Below are 21920 nucleotides of genomic sequence, written 5' to 3'. Positions count from 1 at the left end.
AAATTGTTCAGACACCAAGGCAAACAATTCTTAACCAGTGAAATAAGAAAGCTTATAGAGTGGTTGGACAAGTTACTAAATGTAGCCGGGGACTATCATGTACATTATCACTTGATAATGTATAATATAATATAATATAATATATAATATAATGTATAATAATAAAAATAATAACTTTTTAACAATCGGTAGTCTCTTTAATTATTGAACGACCATCGTAATAAATAATAAGTTTTAAACAGTTCGATAAAATTATCTGTAATGCATTTTATTTTTCATTAATTAAGAGGAAAATCTAAAAGTAAATTAGTTTATAAATTTAATAATTTAAATAAATGAAATACATAGAGGTTTAGATAAACAAGAGTATTCTTATAAAAAGAGTATCATCACTTTTCTTGAAAATGATCTTTTAATTTTATTATAAAAAAGAATCTCTAATCTTAACAGTGTTTCTAACAAGTGAATTTCGAATATTGTATATATTAAAAATACGACATTTTTGAGGGTTGCTATAAATGTTTTTCAATGAAAATCTTATAAGATTAAAATATTTTCCATTCTTTGCCAATATTAATAAAATAAAGAGATTTTTGCCCTTATTATACACATGTTTTATTTTATTTCTATTTATTAGTTAATTTAATTGATGAAAAAATAATTAGTAATGAAGTAATTTATTTAATAACCACTAAAATATTTTTAATTTTTTTTAAAACTTCAACTTTTAGGTAAAATGTTCTTCCGAAATCATCTTATTATAAAATATATTATAAAGATCAGATCAAATCACAGGATTTTTGGATATTTTAAAAAACAAATTAAGAAAATAAAAAAATTATTGAGTACTTCAAGCTATAATTAATTAATTTTTTTTTTTAACTTTTACTGAGGGTAAATTAATACCCACAGATGCGTTAAATTTTGTTCTTCATCACTACAAAATTTGTTGTAACTAGACAAAAGGCAAATAGGCAAAATGCAAAGTAATTGTAAATGATTGACCCAATTTGGTAACCCTGTATTCCAAATTAAGAACTAATGACAAACGTGAAAAAAATTCATCTGATAAAATAAACAATAAATTAATGGGAACGAACGTTCCTCTGAAAGGACATTTTTTTACACTAAATTCTCTCATATTTGTGGGAGAAATCTTTCATCAAATCGAAATTATTTAAAGTAGAAGGATTGTCAAATATGTTTATAAAGATGTGTGGTAAATTTTTTAATATTTATAATGTTTGAGATAATAAATTTCACATATTTTTCAGTATCTTTAGTTAAAAAATACAATCCATCCTTAGTTAATATTTTTATCTTCACTTTTCATGATTTGAAAAACTGAATTTTCACTTTTCACAAAAAAGTGAATTGTATAAAAAAAAAAAAAAAAAAAAAAAGTTTAAATATAGTCAATAGAACTTAATTTTTATGGTATAGTTAATTATAAATAATTTAAATACATACATAATTATCCATTTTTAATCAAATTTATTTGTTTTCGCTTTCGTACATAAAAGTTTCTGTTATCTAATTTTCAGCTTTTACTGAACAGGGAAGTACAGAGATATTTAATTGAACACTCCTGTAGACCACTGCATTATTCGAAGAATCCATTCAATGATGAAGTAAGTATTTCTATTTTGTAAATTAAAAATTATATTACCAATTTCATCATTTATATAGAAGTTCAGAAATAGGTCAAAATGAAAATAATAACATCACTTTATGTTAATTCATCAAGTAAGTATGTTCAACAAATCTAAAATATTATACAGTTTTACGTAGATGATTTTCATGTAAATTTGCATAAACATTTTCTTTTTGCAAAATTATATTTATATTTGTAAAAACTGTAATTAATTTAATTGAAGGAAATCAAGTTTACCTATTTTTATATTTTGTACTCGTTTTTAAAAATACTATAAAAAAAAATATATATATATATCGTTTTGTTTGTAAAGTATTTTTTATTTCATTTAATATGCGTAAAAAATTTATATATTACGATTAAACATGAATTTTGGAAACCTACATTTTTTCTTCGTTGTACTGTTTTATTTTCGATCAGTTTCTCAAATAACAAAAGTAAAGTGTAAAAAACGTAAAAGTAAAGTGAGAAAAACGTAAAAGAGAGGACTCCAGTGGTACCTTCCAGTACAATACAATAAAATTCTAAACAAAGTATATATTATGTTCACAAAGTCCGTAACAAAGTACGCATAAATCAACACGTAATGAGATAGAGCAAAAAAGATAAATAAGTCAACACAACAATAAAACAAAGGAAAGGACAATATTGACCTGAGACACATCAGTGTATCATCAGCCAATGTATCAGCAGTGACAATATTGATGAGATTACCACATCAAAGGTCCAACCATGTTGAGGTTATCAATCAACGAAGAATGGAAAACTAAGTAAAAGGAATGAGATTGGAATATATCATTTTAAAGGACAAAAACCAAACATTTTGACGTACACTACAATGGGCATATACAATTCTTACCAAAAGTGATGGTCATTTAATATTTTTCAAAAGTTTCATATCTGGAGTCCAGTAAACTACAAATAATTGTTTCAAACCAAGATATACATCGTTTTGAGGAACATGTATCTACTAAATTTTATTTATTTATTTTTTTTTTTTAGTATTTCGCTGCTGAACCGTTATTTAAGAGGTAATATAGAATAATTTTAAAGCTACTTCCAAAAAAATGTAAATAGCCGCAGTTTCGTTTGGGTTTTTTCACTGCAAAATCTTCTTTAAATAGTGTGCCATAACCATAGCCTTTCCATCAAAACATTTTGAGTTGCCCCTCCCTCGTTGCTAGTGTTGTAATGGAGTCACACACGAGAAATAGATCGTTTCAATAAAGCAACATTGCTAATTTTCATTGTCCTATCTTTCAGTGTAAAAAAATATTTAATTGTTGACACACTTCGTTAACATCCTGATATTCGTAGGGGAAGACACTCGCCTAGTAATGATCCCGGTCGCCACATCACCCCTTCCGTTCCTAGCCATGATGGACTTTACCGGAGGTCGTTTTTTAGACTCTCTGAACTTGATAATACAACATTGGTTTGTTCTCTGTCAGGATGCCTCCGATGCAAATGCTTTGGCAGATATTTCCATCCATGAATTTATATAACACAGCATCGCCTTCTAATGGTTTCTTCAACCACGACTACGTATCATAACTTATAACTTCCAGTACCAAACTAACCGATTCGGGGAATCCCGCATCTTCCTCTAACACCGAAGGTTTTTTCACAAAAACTGTAATTTTTTGTTAAAATACGCACTCAAATCATTATTTCACTGAATCTTTTAAACAACAAAAATACTATTCCCAAACCAACAAAACAATGATTATCGAAACACAATTTTCTTCTAAAATCCAACCCGCTAAAATTCTTCTTGATTTACTCAAAAATCTAGAAAGCTATTAATAATTTGCTAACGCTTAATGAAAACATTCCCTATCACTCTCTGCTCTAGTCTGCTTTCGGGAATGAGGTCAATGCGTACATCCTCTATCTCAGCAGCTCCATTACAGTTTTCCACGCAGCCATTCTCATTCTAACAGCGAAACTTTCAGCTAACCCTCGCTCGATGCCAAAACGCCTATCTTGGCGAAGTATGTACGCAGATGGACCGCTAGCTACCCCTCGCCGCGATTACTTTTTTCTATACATCCATAACAGTAGAAAACCTCTTCAGATATTTTCCACAGATCTAAGAATCTCAGGATGCCAGCAACTACGTTCCACTCCCTTTCTGCTTTCCAATTAAGTTACAGATCAAAAGCAGAACTGATCTTTCCAATCTCTTTAACTACTATGGTACAGTTTCGGTTATTTCAGTTTTGTACTTTACACAGCTGTAAATCGAACATTCATTTTACATCATACCTTACTGGTGTACATCAAACATACTTTGATACAATCAACTTCGTACCTAGGTCAGACATACAAGACATAATATGTCTTGTCCGAAAATAATCAACGGCCCTAGACTCCTGAGACAAGCCTGAATTAGTTAAACTGGCCAACCTTTCTCTAAAGCCCCCATATATATATATATATATATATATATATATATATATATATATATATAAACACCTGCATATACTTTTTTTTTTTCAAATAATGCCATATTTTCATGAAAGCATTCTGGCAAAAGATCTGGGAAACGAATTCCGATCATCCATCATATTTTTTTCATTCGATAGAAAATTACCATTTCATATTCCCATGTGTATGTTTTGAGTTTATGTGCATCACCCCCAAAAAAACTCAACTAATCTTATTTATTGAAAAATTTAATATTTCATTAAATCATCTCAAAAAAATTTGAACATTGTACATAAAAAAAAATTTTTATTATTAATTAAAATATACTAAATACCATTTATAATTTGTAATTTTAAATATAAACATTGTAAAAAATAAAAATAAAAAAATTCATTACTAAATTGGCGGAAAGTTTTCTTATTTAATTTACATATTATTTTTAGTAGAAATAAGAAATTGTTTAAATACTAAATGTTGTTATGAAATGATACAAAAAATGATTTTCTAATCAATAAATACTATGTACAAGAATATTTTTAATATATGCCTGCCATTTCGCATTTACTTAATTCTTAACTGTATTTCAAATTCCAGTCGCAATGAGTAGGTCTTTTTTATTTCCTTGTATGAAGTAAAGGAAGTATTGTAATTGCGAAAATTTTCGGTTTTTTAATAGTTTTGGCGTGACATCTGTACGTATTTATCTCGCATAACTCAAAAACGATTAGCCGTTGAAAGTTGAATACACGTAGTTGTGAGCCTTCCCTTTTGATTGAAATCGCTGGGACCAAAAATGTACAAAAAAAAAGCCAAAATTCAAAATATTTGGATGTTGAAATTTTTCTTAACTGCACTAATAACCCTCATTCGGAGTTTTTCAACGATATATCATAACTGGTGCTTATGTTCATGATTTCCAGAGTTATAGCCAAATAAGATTTTATTTAATGAAATATTTGGATCTTGCAAGGGAAGGCACATCTTTTCGAATCAGACAGACTTCATCTCCTTTTTTTACCTTTTTATAAATTTAAATATATTGAGTTATTAATAATAATTATTAATCTCAGATTACAAAAAATCAAAAAATAATTTTAAAAAATCGAAAGTTATTATTGGTAAAGGAAATTTTTTTGTACTTTTCATTTAAAAAAAAATATGTATATGTTATTTCATAGGCGTACAAGGAAGTCATGTGATGTCCACATCAGATTAAATATTTATGAAAAAGATTACAGAAATGATTTCGTTATAGAGGGTCACATTTATATATACCTTATTTTCGATTATGTTATAGATGAAGATAAAAAGAATAGGGTATATGTTATGCTTTTGCACTATTATATTCTCACTAAATTATGAAACCTAAAACTCAACTAAATTCTTTGTTAGATAAACTGTAGAAATTCATATGTGAATGACATAAATTAATTGATATCATTAACAAATAAGTAACAAGATAATTACACAATATTATCTCGACTTTCTTTTATCTTTTTTCCTTTTGTCATTTATTTTTTTTTTTTTTTTTACTAGAAAAACTCTTGATATCTGTACTGAATGTTGACAACAGACAAACAGATTGTATTTAATTTCATTTCAAAGTTTTAACCGTTGATATGATATGTTAATGTAAATATAAAAGAGTATGTACTTTTATACTTCTGAGTATGTACTTTTCGCGCGAAATGGTTGATTTTTAATAAGTCTTGGGAAAAATAAATTGAAAGTGATTTTACTTCATTTCATAATCACTTTTCAAACAATATATGAAATTTGTAATTTCATTAAAATAAACTGTCCTTTTAACACTAAACAATATTTGTAGAGAAATACATGTTCTACTGACTAATGTTTTCAATTACTCAAATCTGTCTAGCTCATTAGAAACGTATGTAAATACATTTTAGTGCCTGTAACCAGAACTTGAGTAATTGTATTAATACTATTTATTATAATTAGCGTACTTTTATTCTCCGTCAAGGAAAAAACATTCTTTATAAATAATTGTAACGTAACTAACTTAGAGGAAGCGGTTGTTATGATCATGAAATAGACGCTAAGGCGAAGTGCCAGACAATGTCTTCCCAATACAAATAATTAAATATTTCTGCTAATAAATGTATGATCATTTTTTTCTAGTTTAAATATTACTTTTCTCTTTGACGTAATATCAACTAAATTATCTTCATTTAATTACATATGTATTTAATAAGCTGTGTACTAAGGCTGAATATTTCTACAGCTGTACTATAGCTGTCTATTTTCAATACAGCTCAATTGATTTTTATAATAATTTCTGACAGAATAAAAATTATTCAAAAAGTGGCTTTTAGAATAAAAACCAGTTTTTGATCCTTCAAAAATGGCCTTTTATTCAAAAAGCCAGTTTGTTCATGGACCTTTTAAAAAGAAACTGCAAAAACTATCGTCTCTAATTATTGTAGATATTACTTTACAGAACCACATCCTTTCCTACTAAAATATCATTTACAGGTTAACGTAAAATAATGTCTGAAAGAGTTGATATAATTTCATCATTTACTTACATTTCATGAAATCTAAATTTTACCAACATAAGCTATATTTATTATTCAGAGTAAAAATATCAATTAAAATAAATACTGTATCTTTTTTTCAGTTTTACCACGCATCGTGGTGTTATCTTTTTTCCAAAATTGTTGATCTACTAGACACGGTAATTATTACTAAATTATTACACAATTATTACTAATATTATTATTTTTTTTAACTGAAATTTTTACGGCATTGACTGCTAGGGTTAGGTCGAGGGATAGCCCTCGTCATATTCTTTAAAAGAAATTACTATCACCATCTGGATCGTCATATGTAAGGGTGTAAAGGGCCCTTACATTTTATTTAAAAACACAAACTTCACAATAAACATTAAGCCATAAAAGACAAGGACAATCACAAACACTTATGGGGTGTAAAGGGCCCCAATATTAAAATTTGAGATAAGGTAATCAAAAGACTATGAAATTAAAAAATTCAACTTATCAATACCATTTCTTTCTTTATATATATATATATATATATATATATATATATATAAAACTACCGCTTAGAGATTCTTTTATCACAGCTTTAAACTTTCATTTTATAGACTTTTAAGAAGTCCACTGGCGTGTAAAAATGCAACTATATTTTCTTCATTTCCATTATCCAGATCAGCACTAATATTATTTATAAGACGGAACCTCTTTCTGAGGTCGTCATATATGGTACACTCTTCTATTAGATGCTTGATTGTCAGTGTTTTATTACAAACACCGCACATTGGTCTCACTTCGCCGGTTAACAAATATAAATTTGTTAATCGCGTGTGACCGATTCTAAGTCTGGTCACCGCTACTTGTTCACGGCGAGTCAACTTAAAATCGCTTTTCCATTAATAAGGAGAAGTTTTCATTGAGTTTAATTTTGTATTTAAACTCCTGCATTCAGCATTCCACTTGTTTTTTACTATGTTTGTTAGACGGTTTTTAACATCTGCCACTCTTACAGGAAATGCATCCAAATCATCGCAGACTGTTGCCTTTCTGGCGGCTTCGTCTGCGATTTCATTACCTGTAATACCAGCATGCCCCGGAGTCCATACAAATACGCATCGCTGTCCTCGTTGTTTTAGTACGTATAAAATGGACAGAATGTTTGCAATTAGGACATCCTTAATGTTCTTGTTCCGAATTGCGACAAGTGCACTTAAAGAATCGGAACATATTAACTAACACTCTCTCTTCGCAATAGTGTTCAGTGTAGCGAGGAGCTTGCTGAATTGCAGTGAGTTCTGCAGTGTAGACACTGGCCACATCTGGCAATTTCCAAAAGTGTGCTTCTCCATTTACATATATTGAGCATCCAACACCATGTTCGGTTTTAGAACCGTCAGTATAAATTCTAATATGTTCCCCGTAACTACTGACGGTTGCCAAAAATTCCTGTTGGATTATCACTGCTGGTTTCGTTTTTATTTCTCCTTGAGAGAGATCCAAACTTGTATTTACCGCTGGCAAGAGCCATGGCGGTATTTCTCTAGTAGAAATTGCCAGTGAATCTGGAAAGGCAATTTCGTATTTACTACTTAATTCGTGGTACCTAATTCCGGCTGGTCTGGAATAGGTTGCACGACGTTCGTATAATGCAGCCATAGGATGGTTATTGAAAAGTTTATTATTTATATGGGCCGGATAAGCCCATATATTTGCTGCGTATCTTAGTAAAAGGGTCTCTCTTCTATAATGTAGTGGCATAATTCCGGCTTCAGACATCAGACTAGCCGCCGGTCTTGTGCGGAAAGCACCAGTTGCATATCTTATTCCGCTATTATGAACTACGTCTAACTTTTTTAAATGCGACTTTCTAGCGGATGAATATACGATACATCCGTAGTCTAGTTTAGATTGAACCAATGCCTTATACAATCTCAGTAATGTCTCTTTGTCTGAGCCCCAATTTAAATTCGATAAACATTTTATAATGTTTAGGGCTCTTTTGCATCTATCACTCAAGTCCTGTATATGTAATCCCCATGTAAGGAATTTATCCAATACTAGTCCTAAATATCTTACATTGTCTTTATATTGTATTGGATTATCGTGAATTGTCAATGCAGGACTTTGATGAGGAATTCTCTTCCTACAAAGCGTTTTTTCTGGTGAGTATTGGAATCCGTTATTCCTTGCAAACTTCATTTAGAGCATTGATCGCTCGTTGCAATTTGTACCTCACCATAGCAGTCTTGCTGCTGACATACACAATTGCCAGATCATCAACATAGACGCTTTAGCTGATTTCTACTGGAATGGCTAATATCAATTTATTAATGGCAATGGTAAACAAGGTACCGCTCAACGGCGAACCTTGTGGTATGCCATTTTTCAAATTTCTTACAGATGAATATTGGCTATTGACTCGTACTTGGAAAGTACGGTCATTCATATAGTTGCTCAGTAAGACTAGCAGGTTGCCACGAATTACCCATTCATGTATCTGGAGCATTATACCATGACGCCAGGTCATATCGAAAGCCTTCTGAAGATCAAAGAAGACTCCGACACAATGTTTCCTTATAATGAAGCTGTTATATATAACGTCCTCTAAGCTGATCATTTGATCAGTGGTAGAATGGTATTGCCGAAAACCTGCTTGATACGGTGATATCAGGTTTTCTTTTTCCAAAACCCGAACAAGTCGATTATTAATCTTTTTTTCAAATATTTTTCCCATAGCGCACGTCAACGAAATAGGACGATAGCTATTGGGGTCTGTTAAATTTTTATTTTTCTTTGGTATTGGAACAACATGAGCTTTTTTCCACTGCTGCGGGTACATTCCATCCCGCCATATTTTATTATAAAGTTCTAATAATCTACGCTTTGCAGTGGTATTTAGCTGCCTGATCATATTATAATGGATTTCATCCGGACCAGCATCTGTGTTACCTGATTTTTCCAACGCTTTCGCGAACTCTTCCATTTTAAATGGTACATTATATGGGTAATTAAACTCAGTTCTGAAGTTTAGTAGACCTTCAAGTTGTTCTTTTTTAGTACGAAAATCTTCTTCGTAGTTGGCCGTTCTGCTGGCCTTTTCGAAGTGATTGGATAACAGCTCTGCAATTATGTGGAGTGTCTTTTATTTCATCTTCATCTTGAAGGCTAGTTATGGGAGCAAAATCATTACGCCCACAAATCGCCTTCACTTTCCTCCAAACATCTGCTGCAGTAGAGGTTTTGTCGATGGATGACACGTATTGCTGCTAGGATCGTTTCTTTGAGTCTATCATAAGACGTTTTGCATACGCCCTGTATTTCTTAAAGGCAACAAGATTTTCTATGCTAGGACGCTTCTTAAAGGCGTTATACGCCCTTTTCTTTCTTTTTATAACTTCACTTATTTCATAGTTCCACCATGGAACGGGTTTCTTCGTAAGTTTCCCAGATGTTTTGGGAATATATCTCGATGCCGACTCAATTATTGCATTTGTTATGGCGTCGACATCGTCCCCGATTACTCCAGTTGTTTCTGGGAGTATCGTTCTAGCTGTGAAGCTCGTCCAGTCTGCCTTATCAAATAACCATCTTTTAGAGATGGGATATATTTTTCTTGTAATATCAGTTACAATTTGCACCGGTAAATGATCGCTTCCATGCAAATCGTCTATGACATGGAAGCTGTACCTTGGTGCTATCGATCCGCTTATAAGTGCAAGATCTGTACAGGACGTCGATCCATCTCTGGCATTGAAAAAGGTTCCTGATCCGTCGTTTAAAATAATAAGTTCTGAATTCATCAGGAACCTTTCCAGTTCTATTCCACGGGGATCTACTCGATCTGATCCCCAAAGAGAATTATGTGCATTAAAGTCACCCACCAGTAAAACAGGTGGGGGAAGCTCGGAAATTAGTCTTGCTACGTCATCCTTATTCCAATCAAAATTCGGCAAGTATATGCTGCAGACAGTGACCTGGAGCGGACGCTTCATTCTAACGGCGACCGCTTGTAGGTTAGTGTTTAGAACAACCACTTCGGTGGTAGCTCCAGTTGATGTTAATATGGCTACTCCACCTCTTATATTACTCCAACTCTTTACTTATATACTTATATACTCCAACTCTTATATTTGGCGGTTGATCTCGCCGGAATATATTGAATCCTCTTAATTTAAAATTTTCATTTCGGCGGAAATGCGTTTCTTGCAGACATATACAAATCGGGTCTACATCATGTACCAAGCGTTGGAGCTCATGGATTGAAAAACATCCATTGATGTTCCATTGTACAATCGACTCGCTAATTTTTAATTAATTATGATCTGTGTTTGCCTTTCGGCCACCCTTTTTTCCTTTTTTTGTCCATTTTTCGAACAGCATCGTGTTCGTGGAGAAGGTCGTCGCCCGTGTAGCTTCCGGTCTCCGAATCGGAGACCACGGAAGCCGCCGACGACGACGGGCATGGATCGGCGCCGGTTTCAGGCGCCGATTTAGTCGTACTGGCCGGTGACCAGTACGACGGTGGTCGTACTGGTCACCGCCTGTGGAAGGGGGTCACTCGTCCCCCCTGTGTGATATTTTGTGGCCTCTGTGGTTTAGAGGCCACCTCAGTTGCAGGAGGCTTTTTGCAGCCTCTATAACACACTCTTTCTTGTCATTAAGAATCTCGCTGAGACGGGCTTGACATTCTGGTTTGGCGTCCGTTTTCTTTTCTGCGGGAGACACTTTCATTTTTACCGATTTATCTTCAGCAGGCTGAACCACTATCTTTGGCTTAACAAATTCTTTATTGCTGAAAGGTTTCATCTTGTTTTCGATGATCCTGTCAATCATGTTAGCCAATGTAGGCGCAATTTTATTTATAATTTGAGTTTTATCTACAGCAATTGGAGTAAGAGCAGGAACAGTAGCCGCAGCCTGAGCATAAGATGTTGTTGCTCTAGGTTTGCGGGCGTTAACAATCTTCCTTGCTTTGATGTAGCTGACTTTCTGCAGGGTTTTAACTTCCTGCACAGCTACTTCTTCTTTGTAGACAGGACAATTCCTGGACCTACATGAATGCTGTCCCTTGCAATTGATGCATGTAGGGGGCTCTTTACACGGCTCTCCCTCATGCACCTCTTCGCCGCACACGCATATTTGCGTTCCCTCACATTTGATAGTGGTGTGGCCAAAACGTTGGCACTTGAAGCATCGCATTGGTTGCGGGATAAATGCCCGCACTATCCCCGCTCTAATCTTCTCCGGCAAGGTAGGCCGGTTAAATGTGAGAACATGAGAGGCTGAAGGTAGGAATTCGCCATTCCTCCTCATGTTCAATCGGCGACACTCTATTACTCCCTGCGATGACAACTCCTCAACAATTTCTTGCTCCGTGCAATTTAGAAGATCCCGACAGACAACCACACCCCTTGAGGTGTTGAGCTTACCGTGGGGATCGACATCTGCAGCCAGTTCTCCAATCTTTTTTAGCCTTAGAATTTTTTCAGACTGGACATCATTTACAGTCTCAACATGAAGTCCCGTGAAGGTCTTCCTTATTTCTTTTACAGGGCCACCAGAGATAACCAAATGCGCTGGTTATCTCCCGAGCGATGAGAAAAGGACTCGAGAAATTTCCATCCTCCTTTGTAATGACCAAATATTTGGGTTTCGGTACATTACTAGTCTTAAAAAAAACTTTTTGTAAGCTTTTCCTAGAGTCAATCTCAATCTTTCTTGACTCTGCACTCTTTCTCCGTTTTTCCTCAGGCAAAACAGCTGGTTCTAGACGAGGGTGTTTACGTGAACCCTCTGTTACGTTTAGTTGTTCATGAACAAATCAATCCCTTCTGTAGTAAGGCTAGCCGCCGGGGTACACCCCCACTCCAGGGCTACCAACCCTGGAGGTCCGTTCCGGTACTCCGGTGGAACCGGCATATGTCCTGGCAGAGAGCGGATGCGCAGTCTCTGCACTGACTCCAGGCCCTTACACACCGAAGCTTTCAGGGCTCCCATGCCCCGAACAACATCGGCACCTTAACAGCAACAGTTTCATATATATTAAAAATACTGATAAAAATACGTATAATATGATAAAGTAACTTAATTTTAGAGTAGACAAAAATTGAAGATCTTAACTATTAATCATCTGAAATTATTGATTAAATTCTAGTATTTTATGTATATCAAACAGGAATTTCAACCGGGTAATGGGCATCATATACTTAAATGATATATAATAGAGGTAAATTTTGTTTCCAAAAAAAAAAAAATTTAAAAGAACATACATAACATCTGAAACATACATACTAAACATCTGAAAACTATTGAATGACCTTTCATAAATAAACCTTAATCATGCTAAATTATTTCATTAATGACTTGTGATTAATTTCCCGAGTAAATATTATTCAAAATGATATTGCATTGTTGTGATAAAAATTTCACAAAGTAATACGAAATGGGACACCGTATTGAAAGGAGTACGTATACAGAAATTCTAACTTTTGTATATTTAAAAAATACATATTAGTAGTACTTCTAGGTTGATAAGATTGCCATAATTGTAGAAAAACGTTTTTAGTTTTTTTTTCTTCAAATTTTCATATCAAAGCTTTTAAAACATACTTCCTAATATTAGTTTTTAAAAATAATTTAATTACATGAAAGGCTTGTATAGAAAGAGATCCTTGACACTTTAAGGTTCATAAGATTCTTGTTTGTTTTTTTTTTTTTAATGATGACGGTTTAAAAAACCTCATATTATATTTCTAACTTCTACATTCAACTAAAAACATTACATAAATTATTCAATTAAAAGTTATGCTTAATTCATAATAGCGTCGTAAATCTGCTAAACAGTACGTAAAATGTATTTAGTAAAATTTAAATAATTGTAATTTACATACGATATTTAAAAATCTCTTTTCAGTATTTCATGAAATAAATAATTTTACACTTTAATGGTAAGTAATACATTATATATTTTATTAACAATTGAGATTTATGAAAAATTTTGAAATAAACTTTATGAAAAGAACTGACTACCGATAATTAGTCAGAAGGGGAATTCTGGAAAATTGAGGGACAGATTACAGAAGAGTACAGATTACAGCCCATACGCCCACCATATCTAAGTGCCTTCCTTCTTACATCGGCACGGTCATTGAACTTTCTATTGTGCAGTACTGTTAATATTTTCGCATAGAATCCTTTTATTAGGATGTTGTATTTTCCGTGTTATTATTTTAGATTTCAAAGGTTGACGAAAACATGGTAAAACTATTTGTAATGCTGAAAGAAATATGGTCCTAAAAATAAGCTGTAAAGAAGCAGCTAAACAAAAATTCTTCGTTTTCTTCTCGGCAATACACCGAACGAAAGTCGAATTACGATAACGATTCGATAATAAAAAAAGGAAATGAATAGGAATGGAACGTTGATGTAATGAAAATAAAATACTGTCGATAACGAGTAGAAAAGAAAACGCTCTGAACATAAGAATTCTGTAATTAATGAATTTGAAAAATGTTTAATGAAAGAAGTAATAGAAGATTTTTATCTGAGTTTACTATTTGTTGCTTCCAGCAAAATTATTTTACTGATACTACAAAATAAAATCCATTTTAAATGGAGATCCGGCACTCACCGAAAAATTTTGAAAAAAATGACCGTTAAGTAGATGGACGTGCAACAAAAAAAAAAATGTTTGATTGATGTTTTAAACATGTTTTGATTGATGTAGTATAAGCATGTTATATTTATTTATAATGTGAGTAGCCACAACATTTTTTTTTAACAATTTATTTTTACAAACGGTCGCCAAAAGGATTGCGATAAAATTGCATTTTTTTATAAGAGTAACGTATCAAAAGGCTATCCAAAGATAGCCAACCTCAAATACAATATTAGTAATATGCATCCCCTCTCATGACACAAATTGGGCAATAAAAACAGATGGCAAATAATAAAGGCAGAAAAAGGAAAACAATAACAAAGTCACAAAACACTGAAGTACACACAAATAATTGAACATCGCCTGATAAAAATATGAGAAATTAAAAATTTTTATGATTTAGTTTAATATTATTGGGAAAAATATGTATTAATAATAATAATAATAATAATAATAATGCATTTTAGGAATCGATTATATAAACTGGGTGAGTGATGCTAAGGATAATGATGAAGGTGATGATGATTTTCTTATAAACTATTTTAATGACGACATTTTTGATGACGATAACTATGAAATGGTCGTTAACCATTTTGATGCCCTGGATTGAGGTCAATGTGTAATTGACCCTCGGACACTTCACATCTGAGAGCAGGTCAATGTTTTTATTAGTGAACGTATTTTGCCAAAGTTCGGTTACCACTCCCCAGTTGAGCTTTAGGGTCTAGACAATCTGGGAGTGGCAACCCCGTGACTTACTATCAGTAGCATAATTTAATCTGATAAATGTATAATAGAAAGTTTATATTAAAAAATAATATGTTATAATTTATTTTCAGTTTTTTATGGTACTAAAAAAGAAAAATTCCCATATAACATTCTTACATTTGTATCATCATACAGCTATGGTAACTGGAACTTGGATCAGCATAAAATATGTCAGAGGTGTGTATTAAACAATTCTGCTCTGATTGTATACATATAAAATGATTGACTAGCACAACAAAACGCTAAAAATTACATCATTTCGCTCAAACATTTCATTCTAAAGTAGTGCTAATTAAGAGGTTGCAATTTTCATTAAAACCACTGAAATTGGAGATGACTGATTTAATAAATTATTACTCCTGTTATGATTGCATTTATTTATCTCTTGTCTCAACAAGAATTAAATGAATAACGTCAGCTCAAGTTAGCTCAAATATAGCTCAAGTTCCATTTTTATTCACTAAAAATAAAAATATTGACCCGATAGCGTTTTGTGCTAAGGTTTTTCATAAAGTTAACAATAGAACAAAAAGTTTCATTAACTTAAAGTATCTTAATTTTCAGCTGAGTTAGGAGTTATACCTGGTGCAATAAACAGTGGTGTCCATGTAATTATGTATACCTATTATTTCCTGGCAGCATTAGGACCTGAAGTACAAAAGTACCTTTGGTGGAAACGTTATTTAACCAAAATACAAATTGTAAGTTTGCTTCAAAAACTATACCTTAATTTAAGTAATAAATATTTAAGTTATTTATAGCAAATTGTAATTATATTACAAATGACAGTCAAATTAAATTACCGTAACATAAAATAAAGATTTAATTACTTTTTTGTTTCAATAATTAAATTAAGAAACTATTTTTTTGATTTTATTTAGTTCATTAGCCTTAATTCAAATAAATAATAATTTATAAGAGTCCGTTATGATAGCATTATTAGAATATAAAAAATTAAATTAAGACAATGGAATAAGTTACAAAAATATTTTCAGAAACTACGAATGAAATCTCAATCAAAAATTATCATTATTAGAAAACAAAAAAAAAGAAGCAACAGCAACATAAAAATAAAAAATAAAAATTGGAATTTTGGATTTTAAAAAAAATGAAATATCGCTATTGAAGTAAATTTTAATTAAAATAAAAATAAAATGGTCTCAGATATTTATTATAAATATGAAAGAAAAGTCTTAAAGTTATGTAAAGTAGATTTTAAGGAACAGATGAAAAGTCCCAAGAAAATAATATTTAAAAACATTATTTTTAGAAAATGTGAAATGCAAACAGTGAAACATTAGGTGTAGACATTTCTCTTATATGTGTTTTACTGATGACGGGTGTGCAAAGTACAGATTTTTCAAATTATTTTAATTTTACGCAGTACAATGTTTCCTATGTCTTTGTGTTGATATATAGCGTTTAGAAATAAATATTACAGGGATTATTAGCACATATTTTAGCGTACTTAACTTATTGGTTTAGTCTACAAATAATAGTTTCTTGGTAAACACATAATAATTTACAAAAGGTGTTGAAAATTATGTCGGTTAACTTCTATGCACTAGCCAACAAGTTTGTCCATGTTTTTGGCTACTCTAGGTCGCTGTTAGCTGTACGGTGTCTGTTTCCTGGATGACAGTGGTAATGTTTAACTCCAATTCCTGTAGGATGTGTGCGTGCATTGTTCTGATAAACAATTTATTATAAGTAACCCCAAAGAACGAAGTCTGGATTAGTCTTATCAGGGGATCTAGGTGACCACAATCCTTTTTAAATCATTTTTGGAACGAAATAATCATGTAGAAACCCCTGGTAGACCTGTATGACAAGTGACGCTGTCCTGTTACAATCAGCAGTCTCGCTCATCCTTTTGCAGAAAAACTATGAACTGGTACGTAATTTCTTGGTAGACGGCAGCATCCACAGTTTTTTCATAAAACAATGGTTCGGTTACTCCGTGTCTTGAATCCGAGTATATTTTATAACCATATGCCAATTTTTTGGGGTAGAGGAGTTTTTTCAAATAAATTTTGTGAGTTTTCATCACCCCTGATCCAGAAGTTCTCTCTAATAACATATCCACCAAGGTGAAACCACGCTTCATCTATGAAAAACACTTCATCTGAAATGCCTGTATTTCCTCTAATGAAGTCTTGTACCAGTGATAGTATTGAATCCTTTTACCATAATCAGAATTAGTTACCTAATGGAAAACCTGTATTCCATTCAGATAACATCTCAGCATTCTTCTCATAGCAGTATGGGCTGAACCTAGTAAAATTTCCTTTTCTCGGGATCGTCTCAGCAAAGATTTATGAAGAGATCTTGTAAGTGCCGCTTTAATGTTTTGTACGAGCTTTGTCGTCAAAACATATTTTTTTCGGACAAATAACCTGTTTCATGAAAATATATAACTAACTGCAGAATAAAACTTTTCACTCCTTTTTCCTTTTAAAGTTTCTCCTGAACTTTCTCCACTACACAACATGAAATCTCATCTCTAAATAAGTTTCCTTCACAAAAACAAATTCTTCAACGGTTAATTGCATTTAAAAAAATAACAACACGCGATTTCGCAACACTGGTCAAAAGCCAATGCTCGACACATGGGAATATTCAAATGTATAAACAAATAGTTCTTCCTACTCCATCTCCAGTCGTACAAACATCTTCCACCTTATTTTACCAATCTCATACCAATATACGAATTTTAACAATAATATGTAACTTAAAACAATAAGTGTAACTCACATTACCTCATTATTACGTCATCATCAGTGCTATTACGTCATCATCTGAAGTGCAACATCAATTGCACTTGTAAAACGAATACGATAGTAAGATATTAAAACGTTGGATATCTTACGAATTTTAAATTCCTAAGCCTTTTTCCATTTTTTTTTTTATCATAGAAGAAGAATTTTTTTAACAAACAATAATATAATTTTCAGTTACTTTATTTTATTATTTTTTGTTTACTATGATATATTTAATATATATATATATATATATATATATATATATATATATATATTTATAATATAATATAATAATAATATATAATATAATATATTATATTTATATATAATATAATAAATAATAAATTTCCCTATAAAGTAAATAACAATAGTTCCTACGATTATGGTCAATATTAAGAATCTATATTTATATATTTTACAATCTTTGTTTGACCTGTTAATTTACGTCCTACCAATAAAATCGTATTATTTTGTTACTGGACGTATATTCTAAATGTGCCTTAGAATATACTTCACATTTGAAAGACATAGAAACAATGTTTTGATGTTGTATAACTAAAATTCATCAAATGACTATGTTTCAGTTTATATTAAAAAATATTTCAGAATTATTATTGTATATTATTTTTAAATCTGTATCTAGACTTATTAAATGTTAAAAAATTTAACGTAATATAAAGAAAAATAAATTGAAGAAAGAGTGAAATTCGTGATATTATAATAAACAAAAAATACATAAATTCTGTTAGCCTAAAGAAAAAGGAAAATGTAATTTTCATGATTATATTTCACAGTTCAATTTATTAATATTTATGTAAGTATTAATCAATTTTTTATTTTTTTTAGGCTCAATTCATTATTATTATCGCGTTCTTAGGATATCTATATCTTAACGACTGTGAAGTATCGCAAGCATGTAATGTTTTATGGATTGCTAACGTTTTTGTCATATTTTGTTTGTTCATGAATTTCTACATTAAAACATATTTACAACGTGACAAGAGTAAAAATTATAAAACATTTAAAAAAGGCTGAGTAAACTTAATTAGAAAAAATATTTTTTCTTTGCCGCTGATTCTACTATTACTTTTATATATCTTATCATGTAAAAAGAGTCAATAATGTGTATTTATAGAAAAAATATATAAAGCACACTAATAATCATGTTCGAACTTGATTGTACATAAAACATTTATATTAAACATTATATTTTTTTTAATATATTATAAATAATATTTTATATTATCATATAAAAATATATGGTTATAAGTGTTTTTAAATTAGATAAGTAATTTTGTTAGTGTTTTTTTCTTCCTTATACGAAGTACAGAAAATATTGTGATCATGAAAAATTTCAGTTTTTCACATTTTACGTAAATATCCACTTTTACCACCCCTGAATCCATTTTCACTAGTTTCAACGAGACGTCTGTACGTATGTATCTCGCATAACTCAAAAACGATTAACCGTAGAATGTTGAAATTTTGTGTTTAGGACTGCTGTAACATCTATTTGTGCATGTCCCCTTTTGATTGCAATCGACTTGACCAAAAATGTCCAGAAGAACACAGCATCCAAACAATTTGGATTTTAATTTTTTTCTTAACTGTAGTAATAAGCCCTCATTGAGAGCTTTTCAACGATATATCGTAAGTGGTACTTATTTTCATTGGTTCCAGAGTTATAGCCAAATAAAAGTTTAATTAATGAAATATTTGGATCATACAAGGTGAAGACACATCTGTTCGAATCCGACTTTTTTTCGTTTTTTTTTACTTTAATTATTATTTTTATTTATTAACCACTGGGTTTAAAAATAAATTGCGATAAATAATATTTCAATAAAAATAAAAAAATGAAGAAAAATCAGAAGTTATTAGTGAATAAACTGTGTATGTGTAATTTAATATACGTACAAGGAAGTAATGGAGCGTCCACATCAGGTTTTTATTAATTGTTTTTATCAGGCGTTAATTGTTAATTCTTTTTATCAGGAGTTATGACACACGTTGCGATAGATCAAGGTATGACGGGAAGTCATCAATTTCAGTAAAAAATCTCAACAGAGCCGACCGGCGGGCCGACCTGCCATGCCGGATATTAAGCCGGTAGACGGGGAGGCCCGTTGGAGTATAACGGACACACCTCTGGGTTGTGAAATACCAATCAGTCGATCTGACCCTTTTGAAGATCGAAATTTTGAAGTTATTAGGGAAAAAACTGTAATTTAAAAGACGTACAAGGAACTAATGGAGTGTCCCCAAGACTACGCATTTACCGGTACATTTTCAATTACACCTACAGACTTGACATCTCTGCAGAGTACTGTTATCATGCCATTGTGCTGTTACTAGTGTAATCTGGTAGTCATTGTAAAAAAAAAACATGGTAATAGTTTTGACGAAATAAAAATTAAAAAATTCTACGAGTTATATGATTTTAATGCATACAAATATTTTAAATATCCAAAAAAACACTTCCAATTTTTTTCCAGGGGGATAACTGTTGCTATGGAAACAGTAATTAATTCATCATATAAGCTGGAGAGGTTAGTTGGGATAGCCATATTTATCCCAGTATTTTTTAGTTTAAATATTGATCCCTCACGACCTAAAGTTATTTTAATACCTTAAGTCCAGGCAAATAAGTTAAGTTCAAGTTCATTTTGAAACGTGATTTGGAAGATGAAGAGGCCATTCTACCAGTAAAAATACTTATAACTAATATGAAAACGTAGGTGACAAGAAAACTACTTTTTTATTGAAATAAGAAAAATAAAGCAGATAAATAATGTAAATAGAGGAACAGTCAGTTAAGTTACTTTCGAAAGAGAAAAAATAATATTTGAGTAAATTTTCTTTTTTGATTTTTCAACTCGATAATGCTAATACATCATAATGATTTCACAATGAAATTAATATACAAAAATCTAAAGTTAATAAAAAAAACCAGTGAATTAAAAAAAACCTCCTTTTAATTAGCAAGCAACTTTCAAACGTAATGATAAATTAATCCTTTTTTTATCACTTTTAGAGTTATTTGTAGTTATTTTCTTATAAATAAATAATTTTCAAATTTTGAAATTTTTTTTTTGCTAATAAAGAGAACATGCAAAACTATTACGTATATGTATTTTCAATTTTTATTTTTGTAGTCATTCAACTTGTTCAACCTTTTCTCCATCCAATTCTACTGTACTATGCTAATTTCATAAATTTCTGTATTTTTACAGAATTTTTTGTTAAATAATTACCTGTGCGTGTATATTTTTTCAAAGAATTATACGTTTACATCAGCCAAGCGGCTTAAAATAAATAACTCCAATAAACCCTTTTGAATTATAGAATTTAATGAATTTGACACACACACATATCCTTATAATTGTTATTTTTTATACTGAATTAAAATTATAATTATTGATGTGTTTTATAGCGGTTTTTTTAATAAATCGACTGATTTTTCTACGTATGTTAACACAAATTAGAATGAATGGAAGAGAGCCATGTTGTTGAGATTTATTTATTAATGTTCTGATAAAATATTTTTCGCTCTTTATTAATAAATTGTTTTAGTTTTATTTGTTGCATTTTTATCTCAATGAATTAATTCATTAATTCACCACTAAGGCTTTAAAATTTTGTACATGGGAATATGGATATTGAAATTTGTGTTGTATGATAAATGCTGCGCCTGACGAATTCGAAACCGAGATCTCCGTATGAAAGGGCTTTCGATCTTTAAACAATACATCTTCAGTTATGGCAAAATATATTTTTCGAATTTTATGTAATTTTGCAGTAAGGTTGTTATGCAGAATATTATTATGCATTATTTTAAGAAACTTATCCATTTCATAATGCCAACTCACAGAGTTAATGGAATTTGCTAGCTGTCAAAGGATTGTCAAAGGATTCACAGTCATCATTTGACCTGTGCTACTTGTATAAGCTATTAAATTTTATTGTATTTATTGAGTAAAATATTTAAAAAAAAATTATAATATATAATATTATATAACATAATATTAAAAAATACAAAAATTACGTGGATATGTTGTAGGATTATTTCCTTGATAATTGTTAGTGATTTATGGTGTTCCAGGAAAAAAGTAGTGATAAAATGACATTACTTT

At 31.0% G+C, this 21920-nt stretch overlaps 1 protein-coding gene across 1 annotated transcript in view; it reads left to right on the top strand.

Moving 5' to 3' along the window:
• The window catches only part of LOC142325789 (very long chain fatty acid elongase 7-like), a 29394-nt gene extending 10572 nt beyond the window's left edge, over positions 1 to 18822 (top strand). Inside the window, exons 3-7 of the mRNA XM_075367819.1 lie at positions 1545 to 1631; positions 6726 to 6782; positions 15097 to 15202; positions 15590 to 15726; positions 18634 to 18822. Of these exons, the coding sequence (XP_075223934.1) occupies positions 1545 to 1631; positions 6726 to 6782; positions 15097 to 15202; positions 15590 to 15726; positions 18634 to 18822 (576 nt within the window). The remainder of the gene's footprint in view (positions 1 to 1544; positions 1632 to 6725; positions 6783 to 15096; positions 15203 to 15589; positions 15727 to 18633) is intronic.
• The last annotated feature ends 3098 nt before the right edge of the window (positions 18823 to 21920 follow it).

The sequence above is a fragment of the Lycorma delicatula genome, chromosome 5 (assembly GCF_047948215.1).
Source record: "Lycorma delicatula isolate Av1 chromosome 5, ASM4794821v1, whole genome shotgun sequence".
NCBI lineage: Eukaryota > Metazoa > Arthropoda > Insecta > Hemiptera > Fulgoridae > Lycorma > Lycorma delicatula.
This window is presented reverse-complemented; position numbering and strand designations above follow the sequence as displayed.